This window comes from Sander vitreus, chromosome 8, assembly GCF_031162955.1.
Source record: "Sander vitreus isolate 19-12246 chromosome 8, sanVit1, whole genome shotgun sequence".
Classification (NCBI taxonomy): domain Eukaryota; kingdom Metazoa; phylum Chordata; class Actinopteri; order Perciformes; family Percidae; genus Sander; species Sander vitreus.
This window is the reverse complement of record NC_135862.1, coordinates 7,173,024-7,194,657: the sequence shown is the minus strand read 5'-3', so window position 1 is coordinate 7,194,657 and position 21,634 is coordinate 7,173,024. Positions and strand designations below refer to the sequence as shown.

The following is a 21,634-nucleotide window of genomic DNA, read 5'->3' as shown; positions in this document are numbered from 1 at the left end:
TGTTATCAGCAAAATGTACTTAAATGATCACAAGTAAAAGTACTCAATGCAAAAAAAAATCTAAAGAACCAAAACCTAAAATGTATGCATGAAAAATTACGATTATCAAAATAGTTGCCTATTAATTTGTATTGACTGATCAGCTTTACTGTAAAAAAAAAGAAAAGAAAGTAAAATACATACATTTTTAACTGTAGATTTAATGAACAGGACAAAAGTAACATTTAAATGCACAACTGAAATACAAAACACTTTTAAGTAAAATGAACAAGTATAAAAACAAAGGTGCAATATGCCAATATTTATCACTGTGGAATTAACATGAAACATCACAGAGACAAACAAGATTCACAACATTTTAGAAACATGAACAGTTCTCTTTGCATGCTGTTGTATTTGCCATCTAACCATTTAAATGTTATAATTCGTAGAACACTGCTGTATTTTTTGTGGATCTTGTTATTGACCAAATTTGCAAGATTTTTCACATGTAAGTAGCTATAAACAGAACCGGCTCTAAAACTGTCTTATCTTTTCAGTAAAATAAATTTAGGAAAACAGCTTAAAATGGAACATAGAAATCACCATTTGGTGTTTAAGATAACTATATTTCCTGTTCATATAGTCTAAAGATGAAAACACTGAGAACCACTCATATGGCCAAAGAACAAAAATGCAAGAGACATACATGCAGGGTGCATTATAGAAGGTGATTCCAGGCTACACAGGTCCTGTCTTCTACTTGTCCTCCTGTTTCCCATTGTTTTCTTCAACCAGAGGGTAGGGTCGCAGGTCCAGGGAAAGAATGCGGCTGAACATGCATTCATCAAACTATGAAGAAGAGAACACCATAGTGACTGACTGTATTATCTTAACTGTATTATCTTAACATAGAAATTAAAAAGTTCTTCTCCAACTCCAAGTTTCTTACATCTGAGTAGACTCCCAGCAAAGCGTCGGCCTTGGAGAAAAACTCCTCCTTCAGGGAGATGACAATGATCTGCATGTTCTCCCTGGACTCCTGTCTGATGAAACTAGTCACCTAGATATAAACAGAACACCCACACAAGGTAATGCACAAATATAATCCATGAACAAATATAATGGTGTTCAGTTAAACACAAACACACACCTTATCATAAATAAAAACCTTAATAATGACATTACTCTGGTTGTTTTTTATAATCTTAGTGCTGTTTCAATTGCAAACTATGTTGCTGGAAATCCAAAAACTACACAATTTAACCCATGCCCAAGGCAGAAAAAAAAGTGAAAAATGTCCATCTCAATTTCCCTTAACTCACGGCAACTCATTAAAATGTTTGTTTTGTCAAACCAACCGTCCAAAACCTAAAAATATTGTAATAGGCAATATAATAGGCAAAAGCAGCAATTCCTCACATTGCAGAGCAGGGAATCAATTACCGCATTGGTCTGAATATAAGACAACCCTGATTATAAGACGACCCCTCTTTCAAGACTATTTTTTGGAAAAATACTTTGAAGACCATATCTTGTTTTTATAAAGAAAATCATTTTATTTGAAAATAATTCTAATAAAAACACATTGAATAAAACAAGGTAGGCTGTTGTTTTTAACAACTTTTAAATAAAATAATATTTTAAATATCTTTTTAGATGAAAGTGTCACATTTAAATTAACGGTAAATATTTCCAAGGCCTTCAGCTGAATAACTGCTCTGGTAATGGGCATCCCATCATTCCATTTTTCAGTCACGTAATCACCCACTCTCCTGTCAATCTCTTGGAAGCAGTTTTTAGGACCATGGTAAGATTTTCTCTGGCTGTTTGCATGTTTAGATGGTGTATCATCTCCATGACAACGCCTCGTTGTACTTCCGTTCTAACTTCTGACTTTTAGGTTTTTTTGTAGCTGGATATATCATTTGTTGCTTCTAAATATGAATGTGGATAACGTTAGTGATAGTGAAAGGCCTGCTACAGTTACACTTCTAGTGATGAATCGGCAAAAACACATTTTATTTCTCTGATTCTCTGCTTTTTTCTAACACCGCTGGGCGCTCTCTCTCTCTCTCTTCAGTCTCCCTTGACCATATAACGTTACCGTGCTTTCGGGCGGTCGTTGAGGCTCCATGTAAAACTCCATTTCGACCAGCTGTTTGTAACAAAATGAAATGGATTATGGTCCATTTCATTTCTATAGTTTATAGCTGACTTTACCAGCTGACTTCTCTATTGGTTGTTGAAACAGGTGACGACCCTTACATTCTAAAACCAGCCTCTGCGACTTGAACAGCTGAGTCGTAGCGTGACCATCAGCTAGCTTAAGTCCAGCTGAGACTTTGTTCGAGACGATCGCTGTGTCTCTCCATGTTTCAGGCCCTGGCACTAGCTAACTGTGAGGGACGGTGACTCGCTTCAGTTAAGAGGGCAACACGCATCTGTTGTTGTGGGTGTATTAACATAAAAACGTCTAGACCCCAAACTTAAGACGACCCCACTTTTTCAGACGTATTTCCAGGGGAAAAAAAGGTCTTATATTCGGACCAATACGGTAATTATATTAATAATCGTATTAATTGTAAACTCTGGACACAGCTGGAATCTTACCTTGCCAATGTTAGTGTTGTCCAGGGCTGCATCCACCTCATCCAAGATGAAGAAGGGAGCAGGGCGGAAGCTGAGAGACATGACACCAGTGTGCCAAACAGCACAGACACAGTGAACCAACAACATGGGTCAATTGTCAGAGCTACCGCCGTTAAAGACAGATGCAACAAGTATTCGATAATGTGGGATAAAGTGCTTCAGAAAGAAAAAAAAAGATCAAAAGAGGAAGCAGCGACGACGGATTCAGGGAGATGTCAAGTGTCTCTTTAGAAGAGAGTTCTTCGCATAAAGTTAATGATGAGAGGATCAACAGCTCTCCAAAGTTACATAGCCTTTACTTTATTAGTCCATTCATCAGTTTAATAACTCATAGTCATTACAAGTTAAGTACACCAAGCCAAATGTTTTCTTTTCCCCAAGAAGAGATTGTAGTTTCTGAAAGATGTTTCATGGTGTGTCAACAGCTGTGCTAATTCCCTTTTTATTTTTTATTTCTATAGCTGTGGGGGATAATTATCCAGCTAAATTAATATCAAGCAAACAAAGATTTTGGGAAATATGATGGTTGTATGTCAATCGGTCATTAAATACTTATTATTAACCTTTAGTCTTGTTATCTGGTCCTTTTATGTGCAATTTTTAGTATCTTGAGTTATTTGTTGATCTAAGTCGGTTATCTCTGCTATACACTAACCACAAATCTCCAGTTTCCCCTATTATGATCTAATGTATTGTAATATAATGTAATATAGTCTGTTTTGATTGTGAGCCCAGTGTTACCTGTGGATGGCAAACAACAGGGCGAGGGCAGCGATGGCCTTTTCTCCACCAGACAGATTGTCCATGGACATGAAGCGTTTTCCCGGTGCCACGCAGTTGTAGTTGATGCCACCGAGGTACGGCTCGTCAGGGTTATCTGCACTCAGAATGGCCTGTAGCACATAAAGCAGGATCTTGTCATTTAAGGCATGTTGTTCTTGTTTGTAACACCTTCTGCAATGCCCAGTGCAAACGAGAATTATGTACAGTTTACACTGTTTAGAATTACAGTAGCTGAAGTGCCCTTCATGAGGGTCAGCGGGTTAGGAACGTTTATTATACACAATACAGTTAAACACAATAAAAACAGAAACTTGAGGGTGTGTTTCTGTGGTTAAGGTTTTGTTGCTTCACCTGGGCGCTGCTGTTCCTGCATATTCTTTTATAGATCTGATCGATTACGACAGACACATGTTCAAAGCACTGGTTGAAGAGTTGTAAGCGACGGGCTTTGACTTGCTCAAACTTCTGACTGCATTTCCTTGCTGCTCTGGTGCTGGCATCAAATGCTGAGTGAGGGACAGGAAACAAAGTTGAAAAAGCAGATCATGATCATGTTACAACTCAGTATATCTTTTCAATAGGATGTTAAATATATAAACTATGTGGTCTTGATTAGTAAAACATGTTTTGTTGTTGCAGATTATAGTAGGTATATTTCACCAATTAAGAGTCTCATTTTGAAATGAATAACTTCATAGATACCATCTGTTACTCCCTGTAACCTCTCCTTCACCTCCCTCATTTTTTCCAAAGCTTTCAGGTTGGGGGTAGTGGTGCGATGCAGCACTCCCTCAATGGACGACACTGACTCCTTCAGCCGCCCCATGTAGGCCTCCACCTCCTCGTCTGCCTGCAGACTCTGTACACACACAAATTCAGTGCATGTTGTACTGTACAAAGGCTTTGTGAAACATTTCTGGTCATATGAATAAACAGAAAAGTGCTAAGAGAAAATTTGAACAATGATAACATTAATAATAATAATGATAATACTAATAATATCCATCCATCCATCTTCATCGGCTTATCCGGGTCGGGTCGCAGGGGCAGCAGCTTCAGCAGCTTCAGACCCCAAAACGTCTCTTTCCCAAGCTACATTAACCAGCTCTGACTTGGGGATCCCGAGGTGTTCCAAGGCCAAGTCCTGGGTCTTCCCCAAGGCCTCCTCCCAGCATAACAATAATAATAATAACTACAATATAATACCTTTAAAAACAGGGTTTACAAAGTGCTTTGACAGACAAAGCAAAGCAAAAGCAGGATACCCAGAGGTCAATATAACAACAGTAGGGCCAAACAAAAGCAAGACAAAAATTTGGTAAATAAAAACAAGAAGACAACAGATGCTAAACATAAAAGAGACAAGACAAATAAAACTATAAAAAATTATGACAAATACAAAAATGCAAATAAAAAGGATAAAAGCAATACAAAATAAAAATAAAAATAAAAACTGTGATTAGACTTGCTGTCTCACTCTGAGTTCTGCATCAAGGCCAGAGTAGTCGATGACTAGTTGTGCCTCTCTCTCATAGAAGCTCATGGTGGCTGAAGTACTTTCAGATTCTGTGTCCAGCTGCACAGAAGAGAATAATCAGTCATCAGGTAAGACTGGCACCGCAAGTGCTTTAAGTAGTATCATGACTTTCATGACTTTCATGACTCACGTTTAGTTTCTTAAAAATCAGTCTGGTTTCCCAGTCTCTAATGTGAGGGTTTCTACAGCTCCTTTTATTACATTCTCCCTCTTTTTTTTCAAAATATGACCATTTGAGCTCAATTTGATAGCCATTACTTTTCCAAAATAAAAAGTACAGGTCTGGTATTGAAATGGTAATTCACAAAAGACAAAGAACAGTCAATTCTCTCTGTCTTACCTGCACCTCACTGATTTCATTGAGGCTCCCTGACAGCAGAGTGATGGGCAGACCCTGGATCTTGCAGGACAACAGTAAGTTGTGTCTGGCTAAGCGTTTTTGCTCCAAGGCCGTCTCTGCAGACATAACCTCCTGCTGAAGCTTCACCAATTCTCTGAGAGAAAGAGAGATGGGAAAAAATACCTTTCCAAAATGTTGACTTCTTGTAGGATTTGATCATTTTGGTCATAAGTAATCTAGTCATTTTTGAAAAACTGAATATTTTTTTATGGTAAGTTCATGAAATACCAGGAAAAAAAGATCTACCATGCAATAAATGAACACCAATATCCCTTTTAAACTAGAAATGAATGACATTGCAGAGGCAAGATTCTACAAAATGTTTGCAGTAATAGCATGTTTAAGTTATAGTTAAATGTTTTTTATTTATGTTGTTAGGGTTACCCTATTGTTTACATTTACATCACAGATTATATATTTGAAACAAACTAACAACTAATTAACAACTAATAGGCAATTTTTTCTAGCAAAGTACCCTCTTTAACAACAGCAGCTGCAGCATTGACAGGAGCAGCAAGTACCGTATTGGTCCTAATATAAGGCGTTTTTTTTTCCTAGAACAAAAATCTGAAAAAAGTAGGGTCGTCTTATAATCGGGGTCTAGACTTTCAGTTGTTCAAGTCGCAGAACGTAAGGCACGTCACCTGTTTCAACAGCCAATAGAGAAGTCAGCTATAAACTATAGAAATAAAATGATCCATAATCCATGTTACAAACAGCTGGTCGAAAAAAGCTTTCAGACGGAGCCTCAACGAGCGCCCGAAAGCACGGTAACGTTATATGGTGGAGAGAGATAGAGAGTGACTGAAGGGAAAGAGCGCCCAGCGGCATTAGAACAAAGCAGTGACTCAGAGAAATAAAATAAAATAATAAAACCGACTTATCACTAGAAGTGTAACTGTAGCAAGCATCTCAATATCACTAATGTTATCCACATTGATATTTAGACGCAACAAATGATATATCCAGCTACAAAAAGCCTGGAAGTCGGAAGTAGAACGGAATTACAATGAGGTGTTGTCATGTAGTGATAGACCGATTTTATCGGCCAACCGATATATCGGGCCAATATTTGTGTTTTTACTTGTATCGGCATCGGCCGATACGCGGCTGCTGCTTTCGCCGATAGTTTTTTCCCAGCATTATTTACAGACAGGCGTCCACAGGCAGCTCTGTGTTGCTGGAGACGCTGCAGTTCACGTGCAGACCATGCACTGCCCCTCCCCCACTAGCACCATGGCAGTCTTAAATTACAAATCAAGCACTTAATTTCAATGGCTACTTTTCAGGTTTGTTTTCTTAAAGTGCCCATATTATGCTCATATATATATATATAAAATGAGCATATATATATACAAAGGGCCCCTTAGCTAAAAGAGAGACGGAGCAGGGACCCCCACCAAATTGAGTTGAAATTGAGTTGCATATTAAAGTGCCCATATTATGCTCATTTTCAGGTTCATAATTGTATTTTAAGGTTGTACCAGAATAGGTTTACATGGTTTAATTTTCAAAAAACACCATATTTTTGTTGTACTGCATCGCTCTCTCTCACTGCTGCAGATCCTCTGAGACCTCTTTTCTTCTTCTTCTTCTGTACTATCTTTGATTGCACTCGCACATGCTCAGTAGCTCAGATGTAGATCATGTCAGCTAGCTAGCTCCATAGACAGTAAAAGAAAGGCTGTTTCTACAACTTCGTCAGTTACAAGGCAGGATTAGCTGGGAGACTTCTAAACGAGGGCGCACATGTAAGTAGTTCTTTTGTAGATTATGGTGAACTTGTGTGTGTTGTAGCAGAGCTTTGCTATTGAGAACGAGGTAGCATGCTAGCGTTAGCATTAGCATGCTAACGCTACGAGCTAACGGTTGCGGTTAACCAGCTCGTTTCGGCTTGTGACGTCACAAGCCGTGCCGATTTTGAACAGCTCACCCGGAGACTGAAGGCAGGACACATTCAGAAACCGTATCTCACTCAAAACAGCATGGATGGATTTTTTACAAAGTTTGTATGCGTGTGGAAGCACCAGAGACACAAAAGAACACCCCAAATCCCAGAAAAAGTGTTTTTTTCATAATATGGGCACTTTAAATTATTTAAATGTGTTGACAAAGGACATTTTGTGATAACCTGATTATATCTGTCTTATAATACGTCAGCAAGCAATGCATCATCAAGGCTGTGTTGTAGATGTTGATGAAAGCCTTTTACCCTTGTACAGTTAACCATATGCAGTGCACCCATCCATATGATGCACATTGCACACATAATTTGGGTGATATGAATGTAAGATGATTGCAGAAGTGACACTGATCTGTGTTTTTGTTTATTATTTTTAAAGAAATGGCAGAGCAGATTCCGAAAACAAATCCAGTGTGGCAGGGTTTACATTTTTATGATGTAAATTGAGGGAGCAAAAGCAGTATCGGCTCCAAATATCGGCTCAAGAAAATCAGCAGCCCGTATCGCTCATCGGCTAAGGCTGAAGAAAAAAAATCGGTATTGGCACTAAAAAAATCCACATCGGCCGATCCCTATTGTCATGGAGATGTTACACCGTCTAAAAATGCAAACAGCCAGAGAAAATCTTACCATGGTCCTCAAAGCGGCCGCTTCCAAGAGATTGACAAGTGTGTGATTACGTGACTGAAAAAACGGAATGATGGGACGCCCATTACCAGAGCAGTCATTCAGCTGAAGGCCTTGGAAATACTGTATTTACTGTTAATTTAAATGTGATACTTTCATCTAAAAAGATATTGAAAATATTTTATTTAAAAGATGATAAAAAACAACAGCCTACCTTGTTTTATTCAATGTGTTTTTATTAGAATTATTTTCAAATACAATTATTTTCTTTATGAAAACAACATTTGGCTTTTATAAAGTATTTTTCCAAAAATGAGTCTTGAAAAAGGGGGGGGGTTGTCTTATAATCAGGGTCGTCTTATATTCGGACCAATGCGGTAGTAGCAGTGGTGGCAGTAATCATAGCACAACAACAAAGTAAGTGGTATTGGTGGTAGTGTTACCTGTTGATCTCTTGGAGGCTCTGGGTTTTCTTGTCCAGCTCAGCTTTGGAAGCGACCACCTGGCTCTTCTTAGACAGCATCTGGTTCTTTAGCTCCAGCAGCTTGCTCTGACCCTCTTCCACCGCCACCAGCATCTTCTCCTCATCCTAAAACATCAGGCCAAAAACGTCTGCAAAATCTAATTTGCATCTTTTACCCATATTACAGGAGGCAGTTTGACGATGATAACACAGAATGAATGCCTGAGATGACTACCTTCCTCTGTTCAGCCATGGTTCTGTCCTCCTTGTCGATGATTTCCTCCATTTTGTGGAGCTTCTTCTTCTGCTGCGCCAGTTGGTCTTGTTTGTACTCCAGCTGTGCATTTAAGCGAGTGCACTGAGTCTCAAACTCCAGCCTGAAAGAAGAGACACATCAAGGGACCCTATTTTAACGATCTGAAACGCAAGTATCAAATGCAAGTAGCTTTGTGGGCGGATCTCAATCAGAATCAGAATCAGAAAGGGTTTTATTACCAAGTACGTTTTTTAACACATACAAGGAATTTGTTTTGGTGTTGTTGGTGCACGTCACACATTCTCTAAATGGAATATTAAACAATATAAGTATAGGTATAAACAATATAAGTATAAGTATATGTACACAGTATGTATTAAATTAAAAATAAAGATAGAAATAAAAAGAGCATTACAGCAGAGAGAGTACAGTGGCATGAAGAGCCAGGGATGTGGAGAGAGTCAGGGTGGTTTCCGGGCCTTGTTAATAAAATGGGTTGGTCTGAAGTAGCTACATTACTCATAGGTGTGGTTTGGGCGTGGAGACCGCCGAGGAGACCACCGAGGAGACCGCCGAGGAGACCGCCGAGGAGACCGACGAGGAGACCGACGTTTGCTATTGATTTTTCTTTTTGTCAAAATGTAAATAAAGAAATGTCACAAAAACATACTTTCCGATGTTTTGGGCTCACCCTCACTGAATCACGAGGTTATGAATGCATGGTGATATTTTTGCAATGTAGTCTACCATTAGACCGAGATTACCTCACTATAGATGATGCAGCTCTTCTGTCTCTCCTCTCCCGTGCTGCTGCTGCTGGGACATTTGGATTAAGTGGCATCGGCACATGCAGTTCAACATCACATCTACTTAAGCCCTCTAATATTTCCTCATTTATGTCTTCAACACATCCATGATTCATGGAAATGTGTAAAACAAGGTCATATTTTTCCTTGTATTTATGTATGGTTTGCAAAAATGGGAACTGCTGGGTCCGTGAGATGAGAGAAGCAAAGTGTATGTGCACACTCTACATTACGGCCAAGCATGCGCCCTTAAAATAGCATCTGAATAACGTACCACTGACTTTAGACTAGGTTTTTCCTGGTCTGTGGCGAATCAGTTTTCTGAAACTGCAAAATAGCACTAGGGAACGTTTGCGCCGGAACACGCCTCCTCTTTTTGCTGAACCGGCCCCGGGAGCGCACGTTCATTCCCTAATTTATTACTGACGTGAGTCTGTGGAGGGAAAAGGCCGCTGTGTGTCGGGTGCAAAATAGGAATGATACATGCGTCGGTGTACAAAGTAAATTGCGCTGGGTGCAAGATAGGGCTCATGGTGTTCATGTTGTAAAACACCTTAGACCGTGTCATGCATACAAATACCATCATTTTAGTAGCAACACAAGTCATGTAATTACCACGACGCACAAATTTATTCAGAACCTACAGTTACATAAAAGTTTGCCAATTTGCTAAACAAGCAAAAAGAAATTCATGTTTATTTTAATTACATTATATTATTATAGCTAAAGGTATAATTGAATTACATTAATAAAACTCAGAATAATTATAAAGATCCTTTATTCTTAAAGGATCTTTATAATAAACTTACTTACAAACAATAAACTTACAAGGAATGTTATGAGATTAAAAAGTGGGTCTCAGGTCTCAACAGTTGTCGATTAGAGTAAAACTGTCACTGTATCAAAAAAAGCCAATCCAAAAATATTTCTTGTGTTTTTCTTGATCTAAAGTCATACATATTTCCTCACGTTACGTTCCTCTCATTCAGTGTATCAGCACCGTTTTAGCTGGTTAAGTTTAGCACATTTGGTACTGAAGATACTACTGTGTGGTTGCCGTACCGCTTCTTGTCAAGCTCTGTCTGCTGTTTTAGGTGCTCCTGCTCGTAAACTCTGATGTTGTCCACACCGATCTCAGCACAGAAGTCAGAAAACACCAAGTCCTCCATCTGAATACACAGAGCATACAGTATTCACTGTTTAGCCAAGTCAATTGCAAAAAACACCTTAACAGGGAAAACAGAAGAAACTGCAGGAAGAGCAACGGCAGAGGTATTCCTCTCCCAGGCCTGACAGCCATTCAATAGCTGTTGTGTGTACTAAATAGACCAACATAGTATAATTACAGGATGACAAAAATATAGATAGATGAGACAATATCGACATTGAGCCGATAGATTTAGTTGTTTTGGGTGAAATACTTTATTTAGCACTTGAAAAATCCTATTTGGGCAGTGGTTCTGACTCAAAAATAAACAAAATCGCCACCTTATGATATAAAAAATGGCACACAATAGATTGAAGACAGTGCTCAAACAGCATTACCTGGTTGATCTGGACTCTGATTTTCCTCATCTCTGTATCCTTTGCCTCCACACTCTCCTGCTGCATCTGGATCTGAGAGTCCAAGTTTGCTAATTCACTCTCCATACGAGAAATATCCTGAAAAAAAATCAGCAGGGGATGACAAGACAGAGTAAGTACTGTGATACTTTGAATTTGTCTCTGCTTCCTGTATCCTATATCCTTGTAAATATATTATGCTTTGGGATTTCAAGTGAAAGTGATTCACCATGATTTACATGTACACATACTATAGAGCCATGTCAACGAACACAGCCTATATTATGATATTACATTTGAGAAAGACGAATTTCTGTGGCCCTACCGCTTGGTATTTAGGGATGGCTTTCTTCCGAAGGTTTTCCAGGTCAGTTTTGGAGTATTTGAGGCGGGTTTGAAGGCCCTGAGCCTCAGCAATGATCTGTTTCAGGTCTGAGTCCTTCCGCCTCAGCTTCATCAAATTCTGTCACAGGACCAAAAAGTGAATTATGCACTCTTAAATAGATGTTTCGGCCCATTTGTGCGTCTCGTTCTTGAGGAAATATTCAGCAATTAATACACAGTATGTGTATGATAGGACATAATTTATGGCAAAAGCACAAACAACAAAACAATTTCAGCATTTTTTTAATCATGTGTAGACAGGGCAGGAAATTAACTTAATTCATTTAAGACTTAAAAAACTCTGGTCAAGACTAAAGGCCCTGAAGTTAACATTATATCAAATATTCAACATTTTATGTGTCGACTCACGCGCATCTCTGCTGCCAGCAGGTCCTTGCGTTCCTTCAGCTGCATCATGTCCTTCTCATCCCAGCAACGGGCTTTGGTTCGAAGGTAACTGGAGCCTCCAGAGACCATTCCTGACTTTGAAAACAGTGTCCCGTCCAGAGATACCGCCTAGAGAAAACATATGATTGCATGTCTGCTGGCAGTAAACGCAACATGTCAGTCAGTAAGCAAGTTCAAGAGTGTAGGCAGTGGTTACCACCTTACACCAAACGATTGAGACGACGGGAGCGCACCCCGACTCTAGCAAGACTCTAATGATTTCATTCCGATATTGGAAAATAGTCTGCGACAGTGGAATCATTTGGTGTAAGCAGCAATGCAGCAGTATGACAGAACCAATCTAAATGCAAAGTGTTATTGTTGTACTTATTGGATTGATCTGATCCTGAGTCCCCTGTCTGTGGCCGAGGGCCAAGCCTACCTTATTGCGCTCCTGCCTGTCAAAGGCCACACTCCTTGCTTCTTTGATGGTCTCACACACCAATGCATTGCCACAGACAAACTGCACCACTTTCCTCAGCTGGGCAGCACCTGAGGCAGTGTTAAACTGTACAACATCGACCACCATCTTGGCACCGGGCACCTCCCTCAGTCGCTCATTCAGAGGACTTACCTGGTCATACAGTAGTGATGGTTATCATTGACACTACATATGCATGTGTGTGCTACTGTGATTGGCAAAAAAAACAACAATTCTGCATACTGACATAAACTGACAACTCCTCTTCTTTACCATTTAGCATTTTCACCCATCCAAATAAAGTACTTACTTCCAAGTAGTCGATAGGCAGGAAGGTCTCAGGTTCGGCTCGCTCCTCCTTGATGAAATTGATACAGTCACGGGCCACTTTCTCTGAGGCTACTACAATGGCGTTCATGTAGCGGCCAAACACCTTGATGACAGCCAGCTGGTACTTTTTATGGATGGGGCTGCACAAGTCAGAAAGACGACCAAACTGGGACAGGAAAGAAAAAGAAATGAATAAAGAAAAATGGGTCAGAATTACTCAGCTCACGAGACAAGACACGAGATTGGGTTCACAAGAACGAGACTAGATGAGATTTTGACACTATTTTAAAGGAAACTTAAATGATGAAATATGACTGGAAAAATCGTCTTTTATTCAATCGAAAGTCACAAAATGAAAAATGAGCACTATGAAAGGTATTGCCACAAACTCAAATGGCTTCTCTCATGTATAACTAACTTTTTCAGACCTAATAACTGTGGCGCCCCTTTCTTCTCCCAAACCCGACCCTACAACCTATTAAATCAAATAATTATAAATTTCTTACACAGCACTATAATGTTTATTCTTGTATTTGTATCGTATTCTTTTTTTAGCCTGTTTAGTTTTAATGACTGCTTTTAATTACTCTTTAATGTAAAGCACATTAAATTGCCTTGTTGCTAAAAGGTGCTATAGAAATAAAGTTCCCTTGGCTTGCCCTACAACCTCAGCCTGTTAGTCAGTCACCAGGGCATATGAATACTTTTGTCTTGTGCCTGTCAGTCAGTCACCAGGGTAAGAGAGAACACCTGTCTGTCTCAGAAGTGTAACATTAACTGTACAGTGACTGCACATGATCTTGCCATTATATTATATTGCAGCAAACGGTGTCTGCGTCACACCTCTAGTCAGAATAGTTTCATATTTACAAATAATTATCTGGTTTACAAGGTTTCGCTTTCTAAAATAAATAATGCGTCTCTCTAAAGATGCAGTCAGCCATTATGAGTAGCATTAACATAAGGCCCTCGTGGCCAGGTTGGCTCAGTGGGTAGAGCAGGCACACATATACTGAGAGGTTTATTCCTTGACACAGAGGTCCAGGGTTCCAATCCAACCTGTGACAATTTCCTGCATGTCTTCCCCTCTCTTTCTCACCTAGCTGTCCTATCAATTAAAGCCCAAAAAAGAATCATAAAAAAATATATAGCCCTCAGTAAGTATTAAAAAAGACAAAGGTCATGAATTGATTAAGTTCTAAATAACCAAATGCTAAATTTGTTTTCAGCGCAGTAGAGTGATGGTTGCCAAGTAACATTAGCTAGATAACTTTGTTCGGTGTGGTGTTTTTTGTTTTGCTAAGACAATAAACTTCAAAATCCATGTCTTCAGTGTCCTGCTCCCTACTCCCTACTCCCTACTCTTACGCAACTCTGTATCTTACCACAGTGTCAGGGTAAAGTCTGCGGAGCCTCTCGAGCAGCTCTTTGCGCTGCAGCTGCCGTCTGCTTTCCTGACTGTCCAGACGGGCGTTCCCCAGCTCCTCCAGCACCTGGCCCAGCTCCTGGTTCACCTCCTCACTTCGCTGGCGGCCTTGTTGCAGTTCTGCACTCAGGCTCTCCTCCCGCTGAAGGTACTCTTCAAGGGACGACCTGAAACATGCATTAAAGGAACACGCCGACTTCTTGGGACTTTAGCTTATTTACCGTAACCCCCAGAGTTAGATAAGTCCATACATACCCTTCTCATCTCCGTGTGCGTTGTAGCTCTTTCCGACGGCTCCACCGGTAGCTTAGCCTAGCACGGATCGTGAAGGTAACTGGTTCCAACTAGCCTACTGCTCCGAATAATAATAATAATAATAAAATAACGCCAACATGTTCCTATTTACACGTTGTGATTTGTGTAGCCACAGCATGTACAAATAACAATGTCACATGAGACACAGACATCTTCTAACCGTATATAAACTGGGAACTATATTCTCAGAAAAGTGAAGCATTTCTACTCTCTGTCCGGTGCTTCTCAGGTGCTGCAAGCATATCACTCAGCCCAAGTAGCAGAAGTAGCAGTGCTTCGCCTTTCTGAGAATATAGTTCCCAGTTTATATACGGTTAGAAGATGTCTGTGTCTCATGTGACCTTGTTATTTGTACACACTGTGACTATACAAATCACAACATGTAAATAGGAACATGTTGGCGTTATTTTGTCACTTATTCGGAGCAGTAGGCTAGTTGGAACCGGTTACCTCCAGGATCTGTGCTAGGCTAAGCTACCGGTGGAGCCGTCTGAAAGAGCTACAACGCGCACGGAGATGAGAAGGGTATGTATGGACTTATCTAACTCTGGGAGTTTTGGTGAATAAGCTAAAGTCCCAATAAGTGGGCGTGTTCCTTTAACTCTATAAAGTATTCTCAGTTTCATTCTCTGATGGTGCATCCTGATTTTAAAGTATATAATGTGTCACTGATAAATAACCATGGAGTTTATTCAACACCTCCCTGACTGTCAGGGACAGACAGGCTTTTAATTGTACAGCCATGTGGTGTAAGGTGTGCACATGACATACTTGCAGGAGGTGGTATACTCCTCTAGCTTCTCTGCTCTGCGTGTCAAATCTTCCAGCTGAGTCTGGTTGTTCCTGATGGCAACCTACAACAGATGATGTTCCAAGAGTGGTACAATTAAAGAGGCTATAAAACATATTGGATACATGTGTTTTTCAGCAGCTGTTCATCCATAAACATTAACTTCAAAGATGTGTAGTGGCAGCACAAATGTGCCAATAACAGTACCTCCACTTCCTTCTTACGGCGCTGGTCGAAAGCCATCTTCTCGTAGTCAGCTTTCACCTCCCAGTGCAGTTTCTCTGCCTGCTGGCTGAGGACAGCCCCTTGCTTTCGGGCCAGCTCCTTCAGCTCTTTGTATCGCTCTAACTGTGGCAGAAATGCAAAAACCCGCTAAGGATGTTACTGTATGACAATGTCAGTTTTTTTTGTCCCTTATGATTTCAGTTAGGTAATGCAGTTGTTAATGCTTACTAACAAAAAAATGTTGTCTGATTCATGAGCGTTGGCCATCCACAAACATAATACAATTTTGCTTCAGGTAAATACGTATTCAGTTGCAAGATAAGCATGGGTGATTCAATTAAGATTCAATTAGATCTACGAAGTGGAAATTCAAGTTTATATTTAATATAAGTATATAGTTACATCAGAAAGAAGAAAAAAAATCTCTTATATATATTAGGACTAAATAATCTGAACTAAAGTGTGACCTAAAAATGTGACCTATCAGTGCAGCTCTGCCAAAGAGTTGTTGTGTTGTTAACTCATTACGTGTCAGTCACCACCAAAGAAAGCCACCAAAAATGTTTGGTTGGGTAAAATGTATGTATATGGATATGTAGACAGTTTATGTGAGTAACAGATTGTAAACCTTCACATACAGTCCACTGGGTTTATTAGTATGTTTAGAATATGTTCTAAGCAAAACAAAAACAATATAACCCTGGCCTCCAACCTCCCAGCGGCTATATTTTACATCATGTTAACTGACTTCTGTTTTGACTAAACAGGAACGGGGTTGCCATTGTTTGACACACACTCACCTGATCCTCATCCAGCTCGACGTCTCTCCCCAGGGATGCTCCCTTCTCCTGTATCTGCTTCTCATAGTTCTTCCAGGTCCTCTCCAGTTCAGAGATCTCCTGCCGTCCCTCTGTTAGCTCCCGCTCTTTACTAGCTATCAGCTTCTGACTCTTCCTCAGGGCATCACGGACCTCCTCGGCCTTCTTCATGTGATGGGAGGTGTTTACCTTGGCTTTGATGTACTGGGATCGACACTGGGACAGGATATGCTCCTGGGCACTGAGTGAGAGGAGACCTAAGTTATTCCTAGTTAATGGCACACCCGCCAACTTATTTATATTATATGCCATTTCCATTAGAGCTATATATCCCTACATGGAGAAACAAAACAGGTGATAAGGGACAAATTAAATAATATCCATTAGCTATACTTATATATTTTCTGATACTGGTTAATACTTTTTTTTTACCAGTTATAATTTTCAAATCCACACACACACACACACACACACACACACACACACACACACACACACACACCGGATCTCCTTCTCTATGTGCTGCTGCTCTCTGCTGAAACGTCCATGTTCTTTCTTGTAGGTTTTGACTGTTTGCTCTGCGTTCACCAGTTTATTGTTCTTAGCAGCTGCAGCCTGCTGTTTCTCCCTCAGGGTGTTGCTGAGAGCGTTGATGCCCTTCTCATTATGGCAGAGCTGAGCCAGGCTCAGCTGCAGGCGGTTCTGGTGAAGTTCATCCAACAGCGCCTGGTACTTCTGGGCCTGGAAAAGTGGGAGGTAGTGGGGCCAGTTAATCGATGGACAGGTAAGCTGAAGAGAAACTGAGGCAACTAAACTACAGTTAATGCTGAACAGTCAATTCCTGTGAGCACACACACATCATCAGTAATTTAGGGCACTTTACACTAGCGCTGGGCGATATGGAGAAAATCAAATATCACCATATTTTTGACCAAATACCTCGATAATGATATTGCGACGATATGTAGGGTTGACAATTAATGCTTTCACAAAATATTTACACAATGAGATTTGTGATAAATAATCATCAGTAATGTGGAAAGGCAAATAATAGAACTGCGAGAACATTCTGGAAAGTTCAGAAAATTACATCACTTTACTGTAATGCAGCCTGTAAAACCAGGAAAAGACAACACTTATGTCATATTACGATATCCAAAATCTAAGACCATATCTAGTTTCATATCACGATACCGATTTATATTAATATATTGCCCAGCCCTAGTATACACTTATTTCTGCTGATACAACAACAGAGACAGCATGGGCCACACCCCAGAATGAAGGCCAGCATTAAACCCCATTAGAGGAAAAAAATTCAAATAAACCAAAAGAGCAAAGTATCAAAAGAATTTCAGGTGGATTTCCAGAGTATTACAACACTGGACAATCTACAATTTTGTGGCTTTAGCTAATCTCTGGCATAACATGAGGTTCATAAAGGGGTAAATATGCATTAAGTGCTACTTATGACCATTATAGCTGTATTTTACAATACTAGCCTGAGAAATACAGCCATCAATTCAGGACAGGGGGATTTCAATATCCATTATAATGTGCTACTTTACAGTCACATTGCATCACAATTTGAACACCTATGCCTAGGATGCAGTCCAAACTTCTCCAGCATTTTATCACAATGCAGGCAGCACAGCTACATCAGAAACAGTGGCTTGGCTCATTGAGCTCAAAATCCAATCTGAGAGCAGTTAAAGTGTTAGTATGCATCAACAAAAATGCTTATTTGATGGTCCAACACCCCCCTCGGGCAGGGGGCTGGTCCAGCAATTTTTGTAGTCTTTCAAAGCCGACAATCTGACAATCACATCCACTTCATGGAGAATATACAAAACTGTGTGCCTAACGATTATCCCCCTATATTACAGCAGTTTTTTTCACCCCACCTTAGTATGTCAGAACAGCTATTTACACTTTTGTCTTCATTCGTGGTTCGACAAACTACCTTGTTTCATGAGTACCTCTTAACTGGACCAAACTGAAAAACAAGATGTTTTTATGTGTGATAGTACTGTAGTAGCATTGTGTCCTCCAGATTCCTCAGCAACAAAAACCAGCCACCTGCTCTCAGCCAGACATTTGACTGCGAGTGGTTATGAATGTAGCTGGCAGGAAAAATAACTGTGTAATAAATAAAAGTGTGTGGTGACTTTAGAGACTGCAGTGAACAAGTCACAGATGCGGGATGTACAGAAAGATCGCATTCGTAATTTTGTGTGAATTTACCTCTATTTTTTCCTGGGACACCTGTTTCCTCTCGACAGTAGCAGATTTCTTCTTGTTGAAGTGAAATTGTGTGTCCTCTTTGGCCTTCAGCAGGGCCTGTTTCTTCTGATCATACTCTGCAGCATACTCTTTCGACTGACTGATGCACTCAAACATCTTGGTCCTCTCCTTTGGGTCCTTCAGAGCTATGGACTCCACTGCGCCCTGGTGAGGAGCATAATGAATAACAAATTGTTTGTAAGGCTATTATTATTACTACCAGCCATTATATATTGGCGTGTATATTGTATTTGTGTCGTGCTGACTTGAATCTTGTTAACTCTTGATGATGAAAATGTATGTTTTAGTGCCCATATCAGGTGTGTTTTTTGTATTACATATTGAGTCACAGCACTTTACATTTTTTCAGCTAGAGTCCACACAGAATGAAAATGGGCTTGGCAGAAATGCATGAATATAATGGATATAGACACATCTGATCTTACAAACCTGTATGTTTATGACAGTATTTACCTGGAACACCAGACAGTTTCGAGCTTTGGTCACAATGCCGACCTTCTCCAGCTCCTCCATGTATTTGGCCAAAGACACATGTACACTATTGATGCGATACTCAGAGGATTCACCTAAAATAATACAATACAAAAATACAACAAATGGCAGTTATGCCAGCAGCTGTGTTACTGTACTTGTTTCGACTTGATACTAATTAGGGGATTATGATTTCTTTCTTTTGCAACTCTTTAAGATCATTTTAATGCCAAGTACAACACAAACTAAAAACAATTGAATTGAAATTTGGACTCCTTTAACCTAAATAACATCATTTTTATATTCTTATTCTTTCAAGGACTCTGGGACTTGCAAACATCTTTTCATGAACCTAAAAACACCAAACAGACCACTGCAAAGAGAAGCAAGCACCTGTGTCATTTAGGTTAGTTAATATGACTAACGTTAACCTATATAATATAAACGTTACCTATAGGAGGCTTTTCTTGATTCAGTATTTCCCTTAGCCTGTCCTGTTTTGAAACACTGAGGCTTCCTTAACATGTAACTACAAAAGCTGATTAATATGTAGAGACTCATAAGCTAAAATGAGTAAACGTACCTATGATGCTCCTACAGAAGACGGTCTCCTGGTCATCGTCGTCGCAGTATCGCATAGCCACGCGGGCGGTGTCGAGCACCGGCCGCCCGACATGAGCTCCATGTATCAGGTCCTTAAGGTGCTTTACCCGGAGAGAGGCAGCCCGCTCCCCCATGGCAAAGCTCAGGGCGTCCATCACATTGGACTTGCCTGGTGTGATTTTACATCTTGAGCATATCTCTGAACTAGCTTTTTAAAGCTTTTAGTTGCCTCTGTTATAGCTGAGTTTGCTATGCTAACCTAACAGTTCAATTTAAGAAGCATAATGTTGACATAACATTCCCTAAAATATATATCTATTTTTTGTAATGTAAATGTATGCCCTAGTTTTTTAATTCACTCTGACATTACATTCAGTGATTTAAAAGTTTGTTAATTTTCTAAAAAAGTGGGATATATATGGTAAAACTTTGTCCGAGAACGGGCACAGTTCAAGTAGCTAGCTAGAGTACCGTTAACCCAACTGATTAATTCAAATGCTAAAGCTAGCTAGTAGCATTGGCAGCTAACCATAGCTCGCTAGAGAGCTAGCTAGCATTGAATGTAAAAAGTTCACTTACCAGAGCCATTTGTGCCAATTATACAATTAAATCGCATGAACGGACCGATGACTTTCTTCCCTCGCCATGACTTGAAGTTTTCAATATCAATTTGTTTTAAGTAGCCCATTTTAATCTCACTTTGCTGCCGTGAATCAAGGCTAATTTGTCAGTCACCTATTCAAAGCCACGGGGTAATGAGAGGCGGGAATCGCGGGAAGCACAACTTGCTTTCCACCCGAGCACATAACATATTTCACTTATATTCTTTTGCATATCAGTTAGTCATGCAGTTAGTATGGAAGCCCATTTCCGCCAATGTGATGAAAAAAAGATCCTCTGAGTCATTATTATGAGTTAGTATCTCAAAATAAGAATTAGTATCTTAAGATAATGAGTAAGTTAGTATCTCAAAATAATTATAAAATTCCTCAAAATAATGACTTCATATCTCAGAACTCAGAACTTCGTTTCTCAAAATACTGAGAAACTTTCTCAAAAGTGAGTTAGTATCTCAAACTATGAGAAACGTTCTCAAAATAATGACTTAAAGTGACTATATGTAACTTTCAGTTTGTGTTGATTTCAGCGGCCCCTTTGGACAAAAGCGGTAGGGTTTTTACCACACTTGCTGTTGTAAAGGTCTAGGAGTTAGGGTTACGGGGAGGTCATATAGTTGCGATGAATGTTTTGCTCAGACAGATAATAATTCATTTACAATAAGAGAGTACCTTACAGATGCATGTTGCATTTCAAGTGTTGCATACGGTAACTTAGCCTACTTTGGATGTATCGTGAGCTAAACCGGGTATCACTGTCACTGTGTCACAATTCCAAAGCAATAAGAGATTGTTGTAGCAACCAACGTAATAAGTTAGATTAATATAACGTATTTCATGAAACAGGTACAGGGGGGACAAGTGAAAAGAAAATAGTAGGCCAACACAAACACGAACTAAAAGGAATAACACGTCTGTGCTAAATTGAAGGGGGACGTAATTTAATCTAGGCTACTGACCAACCACATCACACAATCTAAAGTTATTTTATGAACAAAATAGACATATTACATACCTGAGGGCCAATTTGGGGACGTTTTTGAATCATTTACAATCCCGTAATTGTCTCCATCTGTTGAAAGCCCGACCAAGTGTGACTCGGATTTTCACTTTCCCTTTTAACTTTTAGTTGTTCTTCGTTTAATTTCCTTCTTTTCTGTGATTGCCCTGCCCCAGTATCAGCCATAACTACAGCAGATAACTTTTAAAATAAAATTAAAATACATTTAGGCCTACATAAAGACATCTCCTGCTACCTTTTACCTGCATACTCACAGGCTTTTCCGGTGTTCAGCTGAAATCTGTGACCCTTCAGAATGTGTGCTCTGTAGCGCCGTTTACCTGCCGTAAATCATTTTGTAATTTCTCGGGAAAAATTGGATCCGGACAAAGGCATTAATAAAAACTATATAAAAATAGCATTCTTTTCACTGTTAATGTAGTTTGCTGTTACA

General features: G+C 39.7%; 1 protein-coding gene across 2 annotated transcripts; it reads right to left on the bottom strand.

The window, feature by feature from the left end:
• Nucleotides 1–625: 625 nt before the first annotated feature.
• Nucleotides 626–20,266, bottom strand: smc1b (structural maintenance of chromosomes 1B). Of its 2 annotated transcripts, none has more exons than XM_078256536.1 (25): nt 20,143–20,266; nt 19,544–19,732; nt 18,943–19,055; nt 18,430–18,633; nt 16,688–16,926; nt 16,168–16,426; nt 15,350–15,514; nt 15,124–15,206; nt 13,997–14,204; nt 12,592–12,777; nt 12,243–12,434; nt 11,783–11,929; nt 11,355–11,492; nt 11,012–11,128; nt 10,529–10,635; nt 8,640–8,781; nt 8,385–8,530; nt 5,292–5,445; nt 4,892–4,990; nt 4,117–4,273; nt 3,766–3,920; nt 3,373–3,524; nt 2,593–2,662; nt 932–1,042; nt 626–831 (listed from the first exon to the last, which is right to left on the bottom strand). In XM_078256536.1, the coding sequence occupies exons 1-25, from the start codon at nt 20,249–20,251 to the stop codon at nt 739–741; spliced, it is 3,735 nt and encodes a 1,244-aa protein (XP_078112662.1). In that variant the 5' UTR covers nt 20,252–20,266; the 3' UTR covers nt 626–738. The 2 variants fall into 2 exon arrangements, with proteins under 2 accessions (XP_078112662.1, XP_078112663.1); XM_078256537.1 differs by having other exon boundaries at nt 15,350–15,490; nt 20,143–20,251.
• Nucleotides 20,267–21,634: the final 1,368 nt, after the last annotated feature.